The sequence below is a fragment of the Helianthus annuus genome, chromosome 2 (genome assembly GCF_002127325.2).
Source record: "Helianthus annuus cultivar XRQ/B chromosome 2, HanXRQr2.0-SUNRISE, whole genome shotgun sequence".
NCBI lineage: Eukaryota > Viridiplantae > Streptophyta > Magnoliopsida > Asterales > Asteraceae > Helianthus > Helianthus annuus.
This window is the reverse complement of record NC_035434.2, coordinates 63,184,669-63,198,510: the sequence shown is the minus strand read 5'-3', so window position 1 is coordinate 63,198,510 and position 13,842 is coordinate 63,184,669. Positions and strand designations below refer to the sequence as shown.

The window sequence follows — 13,842 nt, the reverse complement described above, 5'->3', positions numbered from 1 at the left end:
TTTTCTATTTAAAGATATTTGGAAAAAACTGTGTTGAAATGAAGTTTCCTGATGTGGATGTGGACGAAGTAAGTTACATTTTATTACTTAATTGCATGTTTTATATATGTTAATTTAATACATGTTATATATTTAATTTTAAGGCTGATGTAGTACCTATCGATGCTGAAAATGAAGTCGATGAACAAATACATGGGGGTGTTCGTCGTTTTGTTCGTACGGCTGGTGATCGTTATTTTGTAAGTTCTAATATTATTTTGTAAACCTCTAAAAAACAGGTCTTACTGTTTGTTGTTACTTAATAAACATTGTTTGTTTAGGTTCATATGTATTAATAATTTTATTTTTACGAAAATACAGAGGATTCCTGATCCTGTTTCACGGATGGCTAGACTTGATGAAGGTTTAAAAGATATCACCGTTAGGCTTATGCATTTGGATCCGCCACAGGAATTTACCAACGGTACCAGACGTGAAAGAAAATCCGACGGAGGTTGGCGATACGCATTAACCAGTTGGAAGAAGTTTATGAAAGCTGCTAGAATTAATGTCCGTGACAGGGTTCACTATTCTTTTGATGAAAACGAGCAGGTGTTGAGTGTTGATCTGGTTGTACCCTTCGTTAGGCGTAGTCACTAGATATGAAAGCTGTTAGAGTTTATGACATATACTTCATGTTATTTCCTTTCATATGTTAGATATTAAATTTAATATCTTTTTATTTTTTTTACATCCGATATGGTTTTGACATTTGTTTACTTTTTATTTATGTTATTAATTTCATCAAAAAGCATTGTAAACACAATTTTATTTTAATCATTTAAACTTTTAACATGATTTAAAAAAACGTGTTTAATTATAATAATTGTTATTTAAAGTAGTTAATAAATAATAAACTTTTATTAACCATAAATCAAGATGATCTACATAAATATATGTAATTTTAAATTTGGAAAAAGTTATTAACCATAAATCAAGATGATCTACATAAATCTTTCATAAGTTTTGCATTATTTGATAAAATCGTATATTTAAAAATTAAGGTTTCCAAATATATAGATTTCCACTATATGATGAAAGTCCTATAAATACCCATATTTCGTGTAATTCTTTCTCATTCAAAAATTCTTATACACAACACCTCCACTTACACGGTTAGTTACTGTATACTGTATTATAAATGTTTAATCTTCCATTGATAATTCTCAAGTTTTTATACAATAACTTTTTATACAATTGTTTTTTTTATTTATTTTTCAGAGTATTACGAATCATGGAACTTATTGGGGATGACATGATATTTGAAGAGATCTTATCGAGACTACCTGCAAAGGTAGTTTGTCGTTTCAAATGTGTTTTGTAAACAATGGTGTTATGAATTATCCACACCAAAGTTTGTTTTCATCCATACTCGGCGAGTTGGAAATTCAATACAAAAGAAGTTGCTCTCCTTGAAAGAAAATTCCATTGTCGTTGACGACATAGTATCTGGCAACTTAGAAGTCGATACTAGCAAAACCGTAACTTTTCCATATGATGTCCATCCATCCTTTTTAAGCATTATATGTTCGTTTAGCGGACTGATTTTAGTTTGCATTAAAAGGAATCACAGTGAGTTGTTCCTTTGGAATCCAACGACCAGGCTTTTAAGTTGATATCGGACGACTACTTTATTCGTTATTTTGGTCGACACAACGATACGGGTGGAATGTACTTTGACGAGGAAAATGATCTAAAAGTGCTTCATATTAGTTGTTACTGGGACGTACTTACTGCTCGTGTATATTCACGACGTCATGACTCATGGAGAAAATTAAATTTCTTGAACGGAACTCAATTAGCTTCAAACTTTTATTCATGGTCTTCTGGAATTTATTCCGGCAAAACAATATATTTCATTGTTTCCAATTACTGGATTCCACCTGGTGAAAGGAACATAGTTGCTTACGATGTTATCTCTGAATCTTTCAGTTTACTTCGTTTTCCGGAGCGTATTGAAGTCAATCCTTGCCAAGTACATTTTCTAACAATTTCGAACAAGCTCCATGTCATTGTCGTTCAATATGCTGGTGAACTAATTGCAGATTTGGTCAAATATGAACATGATGACTGGATCAAGGTCTTTTCTTTCAATAAGGCTCGCATAGTTCAATATTTGGAGCCTCAGCAAAGGACAAATGTAATTCAAGACAACAAGTGGTTGATAACCAGTATTTGTGGAGATATTGTTGAAGTTATACTTTGCAATGATTCTTTTAACTACATCCAACATGTTGACAGCTACAACGGACCGAAAGGCGCATTATTTTTGGAGACAATTGTTTCGCCTTTCGATTAGAAATTATGAATTACTTTGATACTATTTCATCTTTTGTTTCTCGAACTATCTAATTTGTTTCAAGTATCTGAAATTTTATCCTTTCGTTACTTTAATAATAAAAGAATTTTGTATTATGTTTCATCTTTTCTTATATCCAATTAATGTGTGGAGTAAATTACATATTTTAACATTCACTGTGGTGACTGCATTCTTTATTACCAAATACCATCATTGATTAAGATCCATCCAATAAAAATACAAAACTTATAATTAAAAAAATAATATCTTTGATGTTTATTAATATAGATAATAGATTGTAATACCACCATTAGCATTAACAATAAATATGGAAAACTTTTTAAAAATTTCGTATTTTTTAATCATACAAAATAAGATATGTATTAATTTTTAATTATTGGTTACATTTACAGAAGTATTCGATTACCATATTATAAACCCAATCAGATTTACTAAAATTGATTTAAATTTACCTTTTAATTATACTTTCTATTTATAAAATCATTCTATATGAATATAAATTACAACATACATATGTATTATATATGCAGTTTTAAGCTATTCATTTGTTTCTTTAACCAGGTATTATGCAAAATTTTTAAGTAATACAAAATATATTTTCATGTGGAAGATACAAACTAATATAATATATGTTTTATTATACGTTTCCATTTTACTAGGTATTCCATATAATGGATCAAATTCCGTTTGATGTTGTCATGATGGAAATTTTTGTTAGGCTCCCTATGAAATCAATATGTCGATTTAGAAGCGTATGCAAAAAATGGTATGAAGATCTTTCAAGTTTTGAGTTTTTACAGAGACACACCAATCGCGTTAGTAATAGAGTGGTAAAATAATAAATTTGTTATATAATTTTAATGATTACAATATTAATATTTCGTTAACATTGTTCTATTTATTGTTAAATTTTTTATCATATATGTTATAGGATGAACTATTGGAACAAGGCATGTTTCGAGATCCTTTTGACATTTGAGAACCTGCATGGGTGTTCATTTTCTTTATCTGTTTTGAATTTTTCTATTATTGACCATTTTTAAGGATTAATGGGTAATTTATCAATCATATTATTTGTTTCATTTATTGAAGCACACTGTTTATTTTTTTTTGTTTTCAATCTTATTTATTCTTATTATATATATTTTTATTATTTTTATTTATTATTATCAATCAAAACCCATTTACTTGCATACCACAATTTTCTTTTTAATCCAATAAAAATTAAAACTGTTAATATTATTCAAACATAGGAAACACTTATTATAACGAACAAACAAGCCAGAACGCTAATGTTCCAAAATACTAATTCTTTTTTTTCCCCAATCGTGTTATCTTCTTCAATTGCCTCATATTCTTCTATTTTGTTGCGTTTCGATTCCGAAGGAAAATATTCTTTATAATGTTCTCCATATAACGATAGACAATCCTCCCAAAAACTTTCCTGTGTCCATAATTGGCAAATAAATTTCAATTAAAAAACCAACAATGTTCATAAATTTAATTTAAATTTTGAAAATTAGTAAAAAACAACTATAATATAATACCAGATATTCGTTAGCATAGTTGACGTGTAACCATTCAAATGGTCATGATGTTAGCCCTTCATTCCACTGTTTGCACACACATTTGTTTTGACAAATGTATCTTACGTTGAGCCTAATCAAGATTTCAAAGAGTATAATATCGAAAGGAATATAAACCATTGTTTAAAAACTTTAATACATATAAGTGATTATGCAAAGTATATCCTTTAGACTGGAAGGTATGGGGGCCGGCTGATGCCCGGCTTGGCCCGGCGCCGGACCCCCACACCGCCCCCCTGGGGCTCGGCTCAGCAGAAGCGGTCACCCACAGCCGGGGTAGCCGTGCCCACATGTTTGAAAAGTAGCCGTTACAAACGGCTATATTTAATAAAAAAAATTCCTTTTTTCTATAAAATCACCTATTTTCAACATTATTTCCCCACTTTCAACCCAAAACCCTCTCACTTTTATACCAATTTCTCCCTACTGCGTGGCGCGGCCAATATACGCGAGGTGATCACGGCTATCCAACCGTGATACTTGAAGCTGTGGCATCACAAGATTTGTGGATATGGCATTCTTTCTTTGGTCTCCCTGGTTCACTCAACGACCTCAACGTGTTATACCAATCGGCCATCTTTACCGATGTCGTTAATGGAACGGGACCGGACACACGTTTTACAGTTTCTGGGGTTGAGTATAGACGTGGGTATTATCTTGCTGACGGGATATATCCGTCTTGGTCTACAATTGTGAAGACTATTCCATATCCCGAGGACGAAAAACGGAAAAAATTTGCCAAGCGTCAAGAAGCTGCAAGAAAAGACATCGAACGTGCTTTTGGTGTCTTACAAAAAAAAATGGGCAATCGTTGCACAACCGGCACGTGCGTTCACCCCAAAAAGGTTGCGTCTTTGTATGTACGCTTGCATTTTGCTCCATAACATGATTATTGAAGACGAAGGTCGGGCGATTTGTGAGTATGATGAGAATGCATCTTGGGGGAACACTGTCCCGGTTGATCCCCCACAACAGGATTTAAACTCGTTCTCGCTAACAAACGACTTCACGCATGCAAACCTCCAACAAGATTTGGTAGAACATATTTGGAACAACGTTAACATGGTGGACGGTGACGGAGCCGAAGACGAAGACGAAGACGAGTAGTGTGTTTTTTTTTATTTATGTAATTTTTTATTTTTTAGGTTATGTAATTTTTTATTTTTTAGGTTATGTAATTTTTATTTATGTTATGTAATGGATTTTATTATCTTCCTTTATGTAGTATTTTTATTTAAATGTTGAACACTTTTTATAAAAAATAAAAGTTAAAGAAATAAAAGTTAAACAATTAAAATGAATTAAACAATAAAAAATATGTGGTGGGGCCCCATCCTCCATCCCCCTCCATCTTCAAATTGGCTCATCCCATGCTAGCCGCCTACGTGGCGCCTACGTGGAGGCTCATCCCCGTGGGGATGAGCCAAACCATACCTTCTAGTCTTATATAATATATAATACGTTAGGTTGTGCATTAAAAAAAATAAAATACGATTTGTATTTAAAAAAGGCAAGTCGATTTTTGGAATCACAAATTTGAATATGTTAATGTTTTTTAGTATAATTCAAATTTATTTATACATCTATCTAAGTCAAGTTCATATTTTTGGCGGAATTTTATTTGTAATTAAAAACCATACTTATTTAAGTAAACCTAAATATCTAAGTTTAGAATATAAATGAGATTTTATTTTTACGAATTCATTTGTTATTTAATGAATTTGTAACCAATAAAACCGTTAATATTTATAAACATATATTATAACATAAAAAGATGTTGTTGTAAGTTAAATTTAAATCCGATATATTATCGTCATTTTTAAAAGTTTGTGGGTTGTTTATGTAATATTTTAAATGACGGTTGTTTGAAATACATGTCCACAAGATCTTTTGATTACAGATCCATCTGATCCAATTGGAAGTTTAATTGATTTTGTTTATCCATCAATCTTGGAAAACGTAGACGCCCGTAACTATTTCAGTGACCGGGCCATACTTGCACCTAAAAATGAAGTTGTTCATGAGATTAATGACAGGTTGCTAGCAATGTTTCCTGGTGAAGAAAAAGAGTATCTTAGCTCTGACAGTCTTTGTCCGTCTGAAGATGTAAATTCTACACAACAAAGACTTTACTCTCCGGATGTGCTCAATGGTCTTAAAATATCTGGCCTACCAAATCATAGGTTAGTCCTTAAAGTTGGTGTTCCAGTGATGTTATTAAGAAATATTGATCAACGGAATGGATTGTGCAACGGTACAAGGCTACAAGTAAAAAAGCTGCACAACCGTGTAATAGAAGCGAAGATAATATCTGGTTCAAATATTGGTACTTGCACATATATCCCTCGATTAAACTTGATACCTTCTGATAAAAAGATTCCCTTTTCTTTTCAAAGCAGGCAATTTCCACTAGCCGTATGTTTTGCGATGACCATCAACAAAAGTCAAGGCCAATCTCTTTCAAGAGTAGGTTTGTACCTCAAACAACCGGTCTTCTCTCATGGTCAGTTGTATGTTGCCTTATCAAGGGTGAAAACAAGAAATGGTGTCAATATACTCATACTTGACAACAACGGAAAACCTACGGATAAAACAACTAATGTGGTGTACAAAGAGATATTCAACGAATTGTGATATATACATACTAATTGTTAATAAAAAGTTATTACATGATCTGTTTAAATAGGTGTATATATTCATAACATTTAATGTAAACAACTATTATTAATCAATATTATCTTTTATCAACCCGTGTAATACACGAGTCCTTAGGCTAGTAATAATAATAATTAAAGGTCGGATTGTGTTTATATTAGAACTTGGGGAGGGGTATAACAAGTAAATATAAGTTAAAAGGGGTATGTTTAGCAACTACCTTTTATAATTATAAGGGATGTTTTTAAACTATTTAAACTAAATGTATTTTTTTATGTATGTGTAAATGTATTTTTATAAAAACAAAATATTAGACAAATTTATATCGATAACAGAAACTACTAAATTAATTTGACGTTTAAAAAAATCGTTAATAAACTCCAGTAAACAAATCTAAAATATATAACACTTAAATAATACAAATGAAATATTAAAAATATATATGGAGTTTAAGACATTCTATTATTTCCTGTTGCATTTATATTAGCATTGTTTACATATTATATATTTAGAATATGTTTATTGAAGTTTATTAAAGATGTTTTAAACGTCAAATTAATTTATTAGTTTCTTTTATCGATATAAATTTGTCTAATATTTTGATTTTATAAACACATACTTACATATACATAAAAATACCTTTTAGTTTGAGTAGTTTAAAACATCCGTTATAATATCTATAATTATAAAAATTTTCCGGATATTACAATAACTTTATTTTAAAAGAATTTGTGTTTTAGTTATACTTTATATAAAAATTAATTTATCTTGTCATTATTATTTACTTTATAAAACTATTAAAATCAATTTTTTTTATAAAATAAATTTAAAACTATTTTTTATGTATGTTTATATATATATATATAATTATTAACAAATAATAATGTTTTTGCAAAAAAGAATTTTTTTTACTGTATATATATAATAACATTTTGCACAAATCAATCTTTATGTTATAAATAATCTTTTTGCACAAATCAACATTTATGTCACAAAAAACCATAGTACCCTCACATGCAAAGCATGTGAGGTAACTTAAATGAGTTTTTGGACAACGTTAGTGATAAATAATCCTTCTGACCAGCTTGACGAAGACCCGGGACTCAAACCCTAAGACGACAATCTGACCCTGATCTGTAGAATCTAAACTTCTAATGATCACGAAATCACAAATCCAGAACCTATGCATCCCCAGACAGTCCTGAAGTCGAGACCACCCGAATACTGTTGTAGTGTCACGAATTTCAAAAATGTCGAAATTTCATATGAAATTTTTATTCTCACTCATTTTTGCAAATTCTGATGTCTTGTCACTGAATTCCCCCTCAAATTGAGCAATTCAGTTCTCTTTTTATCTCTGAAAAACTCGACTATGCCGAAAATATGACAATTTTTCCCCAAATGTCAGTTTTTCATCATTGCGGATTTTACGTTACGGCCCATTAATAGTCAGATAACCCGGATGATAAACATTTTGCACCAGTATCATGACTATCTGTAAGTCCTGAAAATCCGGATCAAACAACGATATCAAACAATCACCAAGGATGGGCGGAATCCAAACTTGATGATCTTCAAGAAATCAAGAACAAGAAGATGAAGATTTGAAGAATTGTTGATTCAAATGCTTAAACTTGCATACGATATGAATTGTCTGATACAAGTTTCTAAACCAAGAGAACCAACCCTAAACCCCTATCCATCCTTAGCTATTTATAGTAAGGTGTTTCCCTCAAAACCCTATGCCCATTATCCCTAAAGCCCACTCTAATACCCATCTTCTAGAAGCTTGATCCATTAAGTAATTATCCTACTAATCCATAAACCTATAGGGCCTAACAATCTCCCCCTAGGTTTACTGGATTTGTTGCTGAATCCGTTTCGAGGACGACCAGGCAATGGAGCCAGATCACCAAACAAACGATTCTTGATTACGTTCTTGAACTTCTTTTCCAGCTTAGCTTTCAGCAGATGTCAGCATACCCGCAGCACTTTGTAGTTGTTCGATCGCCTGATCTTTTCTTGATATTTAAGCCTGCAAAGATGAGATCGGTGATTTTTTCAGGGCAACATCTTCTTCCAACACAATCACTCTTCTTTACATCTTCGCTACACCAACAGCCGTATCATCATCACTATCTCTTTCTTCAATAAACTTCATTTTGTTGGCTGCAAAGCGCATGGTTGCTTCATCATGCTCAGAGAAATTGGCACCTCTGGAACTTCCTACATCGAACCCGATGCCGCTTGAGCGTGGGTTGCAAAATGAGTTGTTTCAGGTAGACCGAGATCGAAATTAAAATCAAAATTGAGATCTTGTGTGCTTGTTTCTTGAGTAGCAGCAGTGACTTGTGGATCGGTGGGCATAGTAGGCTATGGTTCTGAGCTTGGGCCAGAAATGAATATAAGGAGCTGTTTCGGTTCTTCGTTTCTTATTGTATGCTTTTTCAACATCATTTGTCGAATTATCTTCAATCTTAGGAATAGATACGGAAGGAGGGTTTCCGACACTATCCTTCAAGGACTCAATCAGAGCTTGTAGATTTTCTGCAATCATTAACGTTGATTCTCAAATGGGTTGCTCAGCTCTCTCAGAGACAATCACTTTCGCATCACTGTCGTCGTCAGATTCTTCTTCTTCTGAATCTAGAATTTATGTTACTTTCTCAGTCTTCTCATCAGCAAGTGTTTATTGCATGTCATGTTCTTCGGCAACTGAGGCATTCAAAGGCTTTGGTTTGAAAAGAATAAGAAGCTGCAAACCTCATAGTTCAAATAAGTGGTCCGAGAAGACAATGAGAGAATCTAAAATCTTAGGAAATAAGATTAGTCCAAAATGTGACTCGAAAAAGAAATGGTTGACAAGTTATAGTGTTTCGGATTGGGCCTGAGATCAAACGGCCAAGCCCCAACTCGGAACAATGGTCCGAATTACATTCGAGAGCAATGGGCCGGATCTAATTCGTTTTATCTGAAACAGTGGGCCCCAATCCAATACAGTGGGTCAGAGTATTATTTTAATGTTTTGCTATTTCAAGACAGAAAACATCTTTCTCAAAATCAACGATCCAACCAATCGAGAAACCTTTTTGGAACAGAAATAAGAAAAATAATGACAACAAAATAAAATAATAATAAAATAATAATAAAGGGGTAATATATGGAGGAGCTTGCATGGGATCAAATCGTTTTCGAACCGATTAAGGAACACTTTTCAGCACATGCTTACTTAGACTAGTCCACGCGATTGTTAATATACATGTCCTCTTAAATCTAACACTCAACCTTCAACTTTCAACCTTGTGATACTTGTAGGGTAGAATTATACTGTGACATACGTGTGTCCCATTCCAAGGCATACCTCCGCGGTCAAGGTAAGCACAATGGTTCATCGTAGCAGGTGAGTATACTGAGTTCATCCTTTGTTTTTACAACGCCAGACTTTCTGGTGAACAGGTCAGTACTTTCGTACAGCAGAGTGACCAGAGAAGTCTGACGAGGGCTGGGCAGATAACTTTAGTGGTACGAATTTGGCTTTTATAAGCTCACGGAATTCTCTTTATCAGATTTTCTCCCGTTTTAAGGTTTTGGCCCTTTTTGCGGCTCTTTTTCAAGATATCCTGACTGTGCCAAGGTCTGCATATAATCTGGATGCAACAGAAGGGCAGTCCTGATATCCCAGATGACTCATCAGTATAAAGACCCGAAACCTCAAATGTTGGCTATCTATCAACGCAGGATTGAAGACCATGAAATCATACATCGTTGGTCTGTTACCCACGCGATGTCCAGTCCATTAGGTTTATATCACTTGGTATCTTTTTGCTTTTCGAGCGTTAGACCTATCAACACATCGCAGTGGATCCTAGCCTGTTCAGCTTTGATACCTTACATGTGTTAATCAAATTCATTAGCACGAAAATTTATTTCACTTCCCAAGCAACTATTTCTCCCCCCTCAAACAATACGTATGTACATATATGTTTTTTTATTTTTTCTTTTCTCCCCCTCAAACAAAGCATATGTACATATATGTCCCTTCCCCCCCCCCCAATTTGTGCATCACACTTTATGCACAAATTTACTTATTTATTTATATTATAATAGAAACCCGTTTTTTTTTGTCGCTCAGTCGGTGAAAACGCATCATTTTCGAAAGATCCACAAGCACATTGAATCTCGAGATGCTGACAGGTTTTGTAAAAAGATCCGCTGAGTTAGTATCAGTATGGACCTGTTTAAGTTTAAACAATCCTCTGTCATAACAATCTCGAATAAAGTGCACCTTGATATCCATGTTCTTGGTTTTAGAGAAATAGACAGAGTTTTTTATAATCTGGATAACGGCATCATTATCAAAATAAGTAATAGGGTTTAGATAAGTCAAGCCGTAATCCTTGAGCTGGTGTTGCATCCAAAGAACCTGAGAGCAGCAGGCAGCAGATGTTGCAACACACTTTGCTTCCACTACAAGAGTTAGCTGTTGCTTCTTGCACTGCCATGAGATGAGAATGTCCCCCAAGAATTGGCATCCAGCCGATGTAGACTTGATATCTCTGTTTTGATGAACTTCCAAGCCTAGAAACATTTTCACTTCTCCCAACGAGCTTATTTCGAACTTCTTTCTCATCATACGAAAATACGAATGGCCTCTAGACGTGCCACCGGTGCGTATACCTCATCATGATCCAGACCTTCAACTTGTTCAAAACCTTGAACTACCAATCGTGCTTTGTTCCTTACGATCACGCCGAGGTCATCCTTGTTGGTTTTTGAATACTCAGCGTGTTCAAGAGCACCTTTTCTTTTGGTGAAGAAAACCTCCATCCCTTTATCACACATCTGAGATATGCTCAAAAGGTTGTGCTTCAATTCAGGGACATAATTAACGTCTGAAAAGGTAAGAACGCCATTTTTGACTATGCCTTTCATGGTGATTCTCCTCGATTCTCCTCCAGCGAAGTTGACACATCCTCCGTCGAATATCTTGATATCATTCAACTGTGATATGTCTCCCGTCATGTGTCTAGAACAACAACCATCAATAAACCAGAGTCTAAAGTTAGCCCTCCATAGTCGTTCCTGCACATTTAACAGAATCAGTTTAAGACTGGAACCCAGGCCATAGTGGACCTGAGTTGACCATCGCTATCTGTGTAAGTAACTTCGTGAAGGATCATATGGCTTTTAACATCGCTTGTGGTTTTTGGTGACGAGGTAGAAGTTGATGGTTGCGAACACGGAGACGGGGATCCAACAGGAGTTTTAGGTTTCCAATTTTTTGGTGTCTAAAACACCTCCATTTGGTGGAAAAACTTTTGTTTTTCTTTGAAACCTGTTTATGTTTGAAATTTTTTTATTTCCTGTTTAGCATGATTCCAGTCTCTGTCAGAAGGCTTTGCTTTGGGAGGTCCATTTTTGGTAAAGTGAGAGTGCATAACCTTCTGATGATATATGTTCCTAGAGTAGTAGGGATGTTGAACACAATTTCTTGCAATGTGTCTCGAAATTCCACAATTAAAACACGTTTGCCTTTTTAGGAAAAGACATTCAGTTCAGCTTGTGTTATTCTCGAGAACTGATCACGTCTTTTCTTTTTATTTGACGCTGAGTGCTTGCGAGGATGCTTGATCTTGGATGAACCCGACTCACAGCTGTCAGCACAAGAGTAAGCATCAGCAACTTTACCTTTGAGTTTGGCTTCTGATTGCCTGAGATTTGGGTTTTCCCTTTGAACATTCCTTTTCTTTGGCCTTTTGTTTCTACGTGACCGCTTTCTTTTAGAGAGAACAGATTCAGTAGGTTTTGCTTTGTTAAGGTCACCTTTGGGGTTGATAGTTGAACTGTCTGTGGAAGTGACTTTCACAGATTCCCTTTCCTCAGAGACCATGTTCTTAGGAGTTTCTGCAGAGAAGGTTTCCATGATAATTTCATCTACAGTTTCATCGTCTGATTCATCTACGGAATTAATTTCCATGAATTCCTTCTCCATAGGTTTCATGTTTCCATAAGTATCTGCAGAATTCGACTCTATGAATGTCTCTTCTTTAGCCTGATCAACCTATGAGTTCTCGACATTAGATGATTCCGGTAAGTCAGATGACGAGCAGTCTGTGTCTAAAACAGTTTGACTGTCTTCTTTTGCAGTGCTGCTAGATTCTGATTGTTCATCACAATCGAAATCTTTGGAAGATTTAAGCTCATTATCTGAGATTCCTCGAGCCTCTGTTTGATTGCCAAGATCGTCAGATGACCCCTGTTCAACCACAATTTTTTCGTTATCACAACCAAAAATATCAAGTTTTTCATCATTGTAGGGAGCTTTTGATGTATCATTCGATGTTTCAGGCATACTAGCACAATTTCCTGAATCATCAGAATTAATTTCTGAGTTACTTGAAACAGATGTCTCAAGTTCCTCAGTCAACACATTAGGCTCTCCTGTCAAAACATCTTCAACATTTTCAACATTTTCAACATGGTCATTTTTATCACAAGCATAATCTAGAATAATTGCACCAGATTCATCAGTCTTAGTGGGAACACCCCAAGTCTCAGCAAACCAAGAAAAAACATAGTTCCAAGCATAAAGGTCATTTTTATCAGTAATAACATTATCAACAGCACGTTGATGTGATTCATCATCCTCTTTAGACTTCTCTTCAGTTCTTACTGACTCTACACATGAACTAGAACAATTAGTATTTTTAACAGAATCAGAATTTTGTGAACATTCCTCCATCTCCTCTGCGGATGTGTTAACTGGTTTCGTTTTTGTTTCAGCTACTGCTCTTGTATTTGTTACTGTTTCATTTTCGTGATCGGACTTATCTGCTGATTCATTTTGAACATTTTCATTTTTGACAAAATTCATTGGTTTCTTGAAATCAGCTGGTTGACCATTTATAAAATCTGATGGTTCATATGGAGCATAATCACTAGGCTTGCCATATATCATTTTATCATAATTTTCCATCTCCTGCTCAGTGATAGGCAGCCTGGAATAATTATGATTATGTGGTGGCAGAACCTATGTGTATCCCAATCCCTTTCCCTTATTTTCTTTATAAGCAAGTTGCACATTGCACAGATTACGAACAGTGTCACTGGAAGTATCAAACTTTTTGATGTTTAACTCATTTTGTTTGTACTTTCTAGTGAGGAGCTCTAGCTTAGCCTTCACAGAGTCACATTCAAGAGTTTTAACTGTCAGTCTATGTTTGTAGTCGTGAACCCACCATT

At 34.3% G+C, this 13,842-nt stretch overlaps 1 protein-coding gene across 1 annotated transcript; it reads left to right on the top strand.

The window, feature by feature from the left end:
- Positions 1–4,830: 4,830 nt before the first annotated feature.
- On the top strand, positions 4,831–6,579 carry LOC110892667 (ATP-dependent DNA helicase pif1-like). Its single transcript, XM_035981162.1, has 2 exons — positions 4,831–5,017; positions 5,846–6,579. Exons 1-2 carry the CDS (start codon positions 4,831–4,833, stop codon positions 6,577–6,579), a joined length of 921 nt encoding a protein of 306 aa, XP_035837055.1.
- The last annotated feature ends 7,263 nt before the right edge of the window (positions 6,580–13,842 follow it).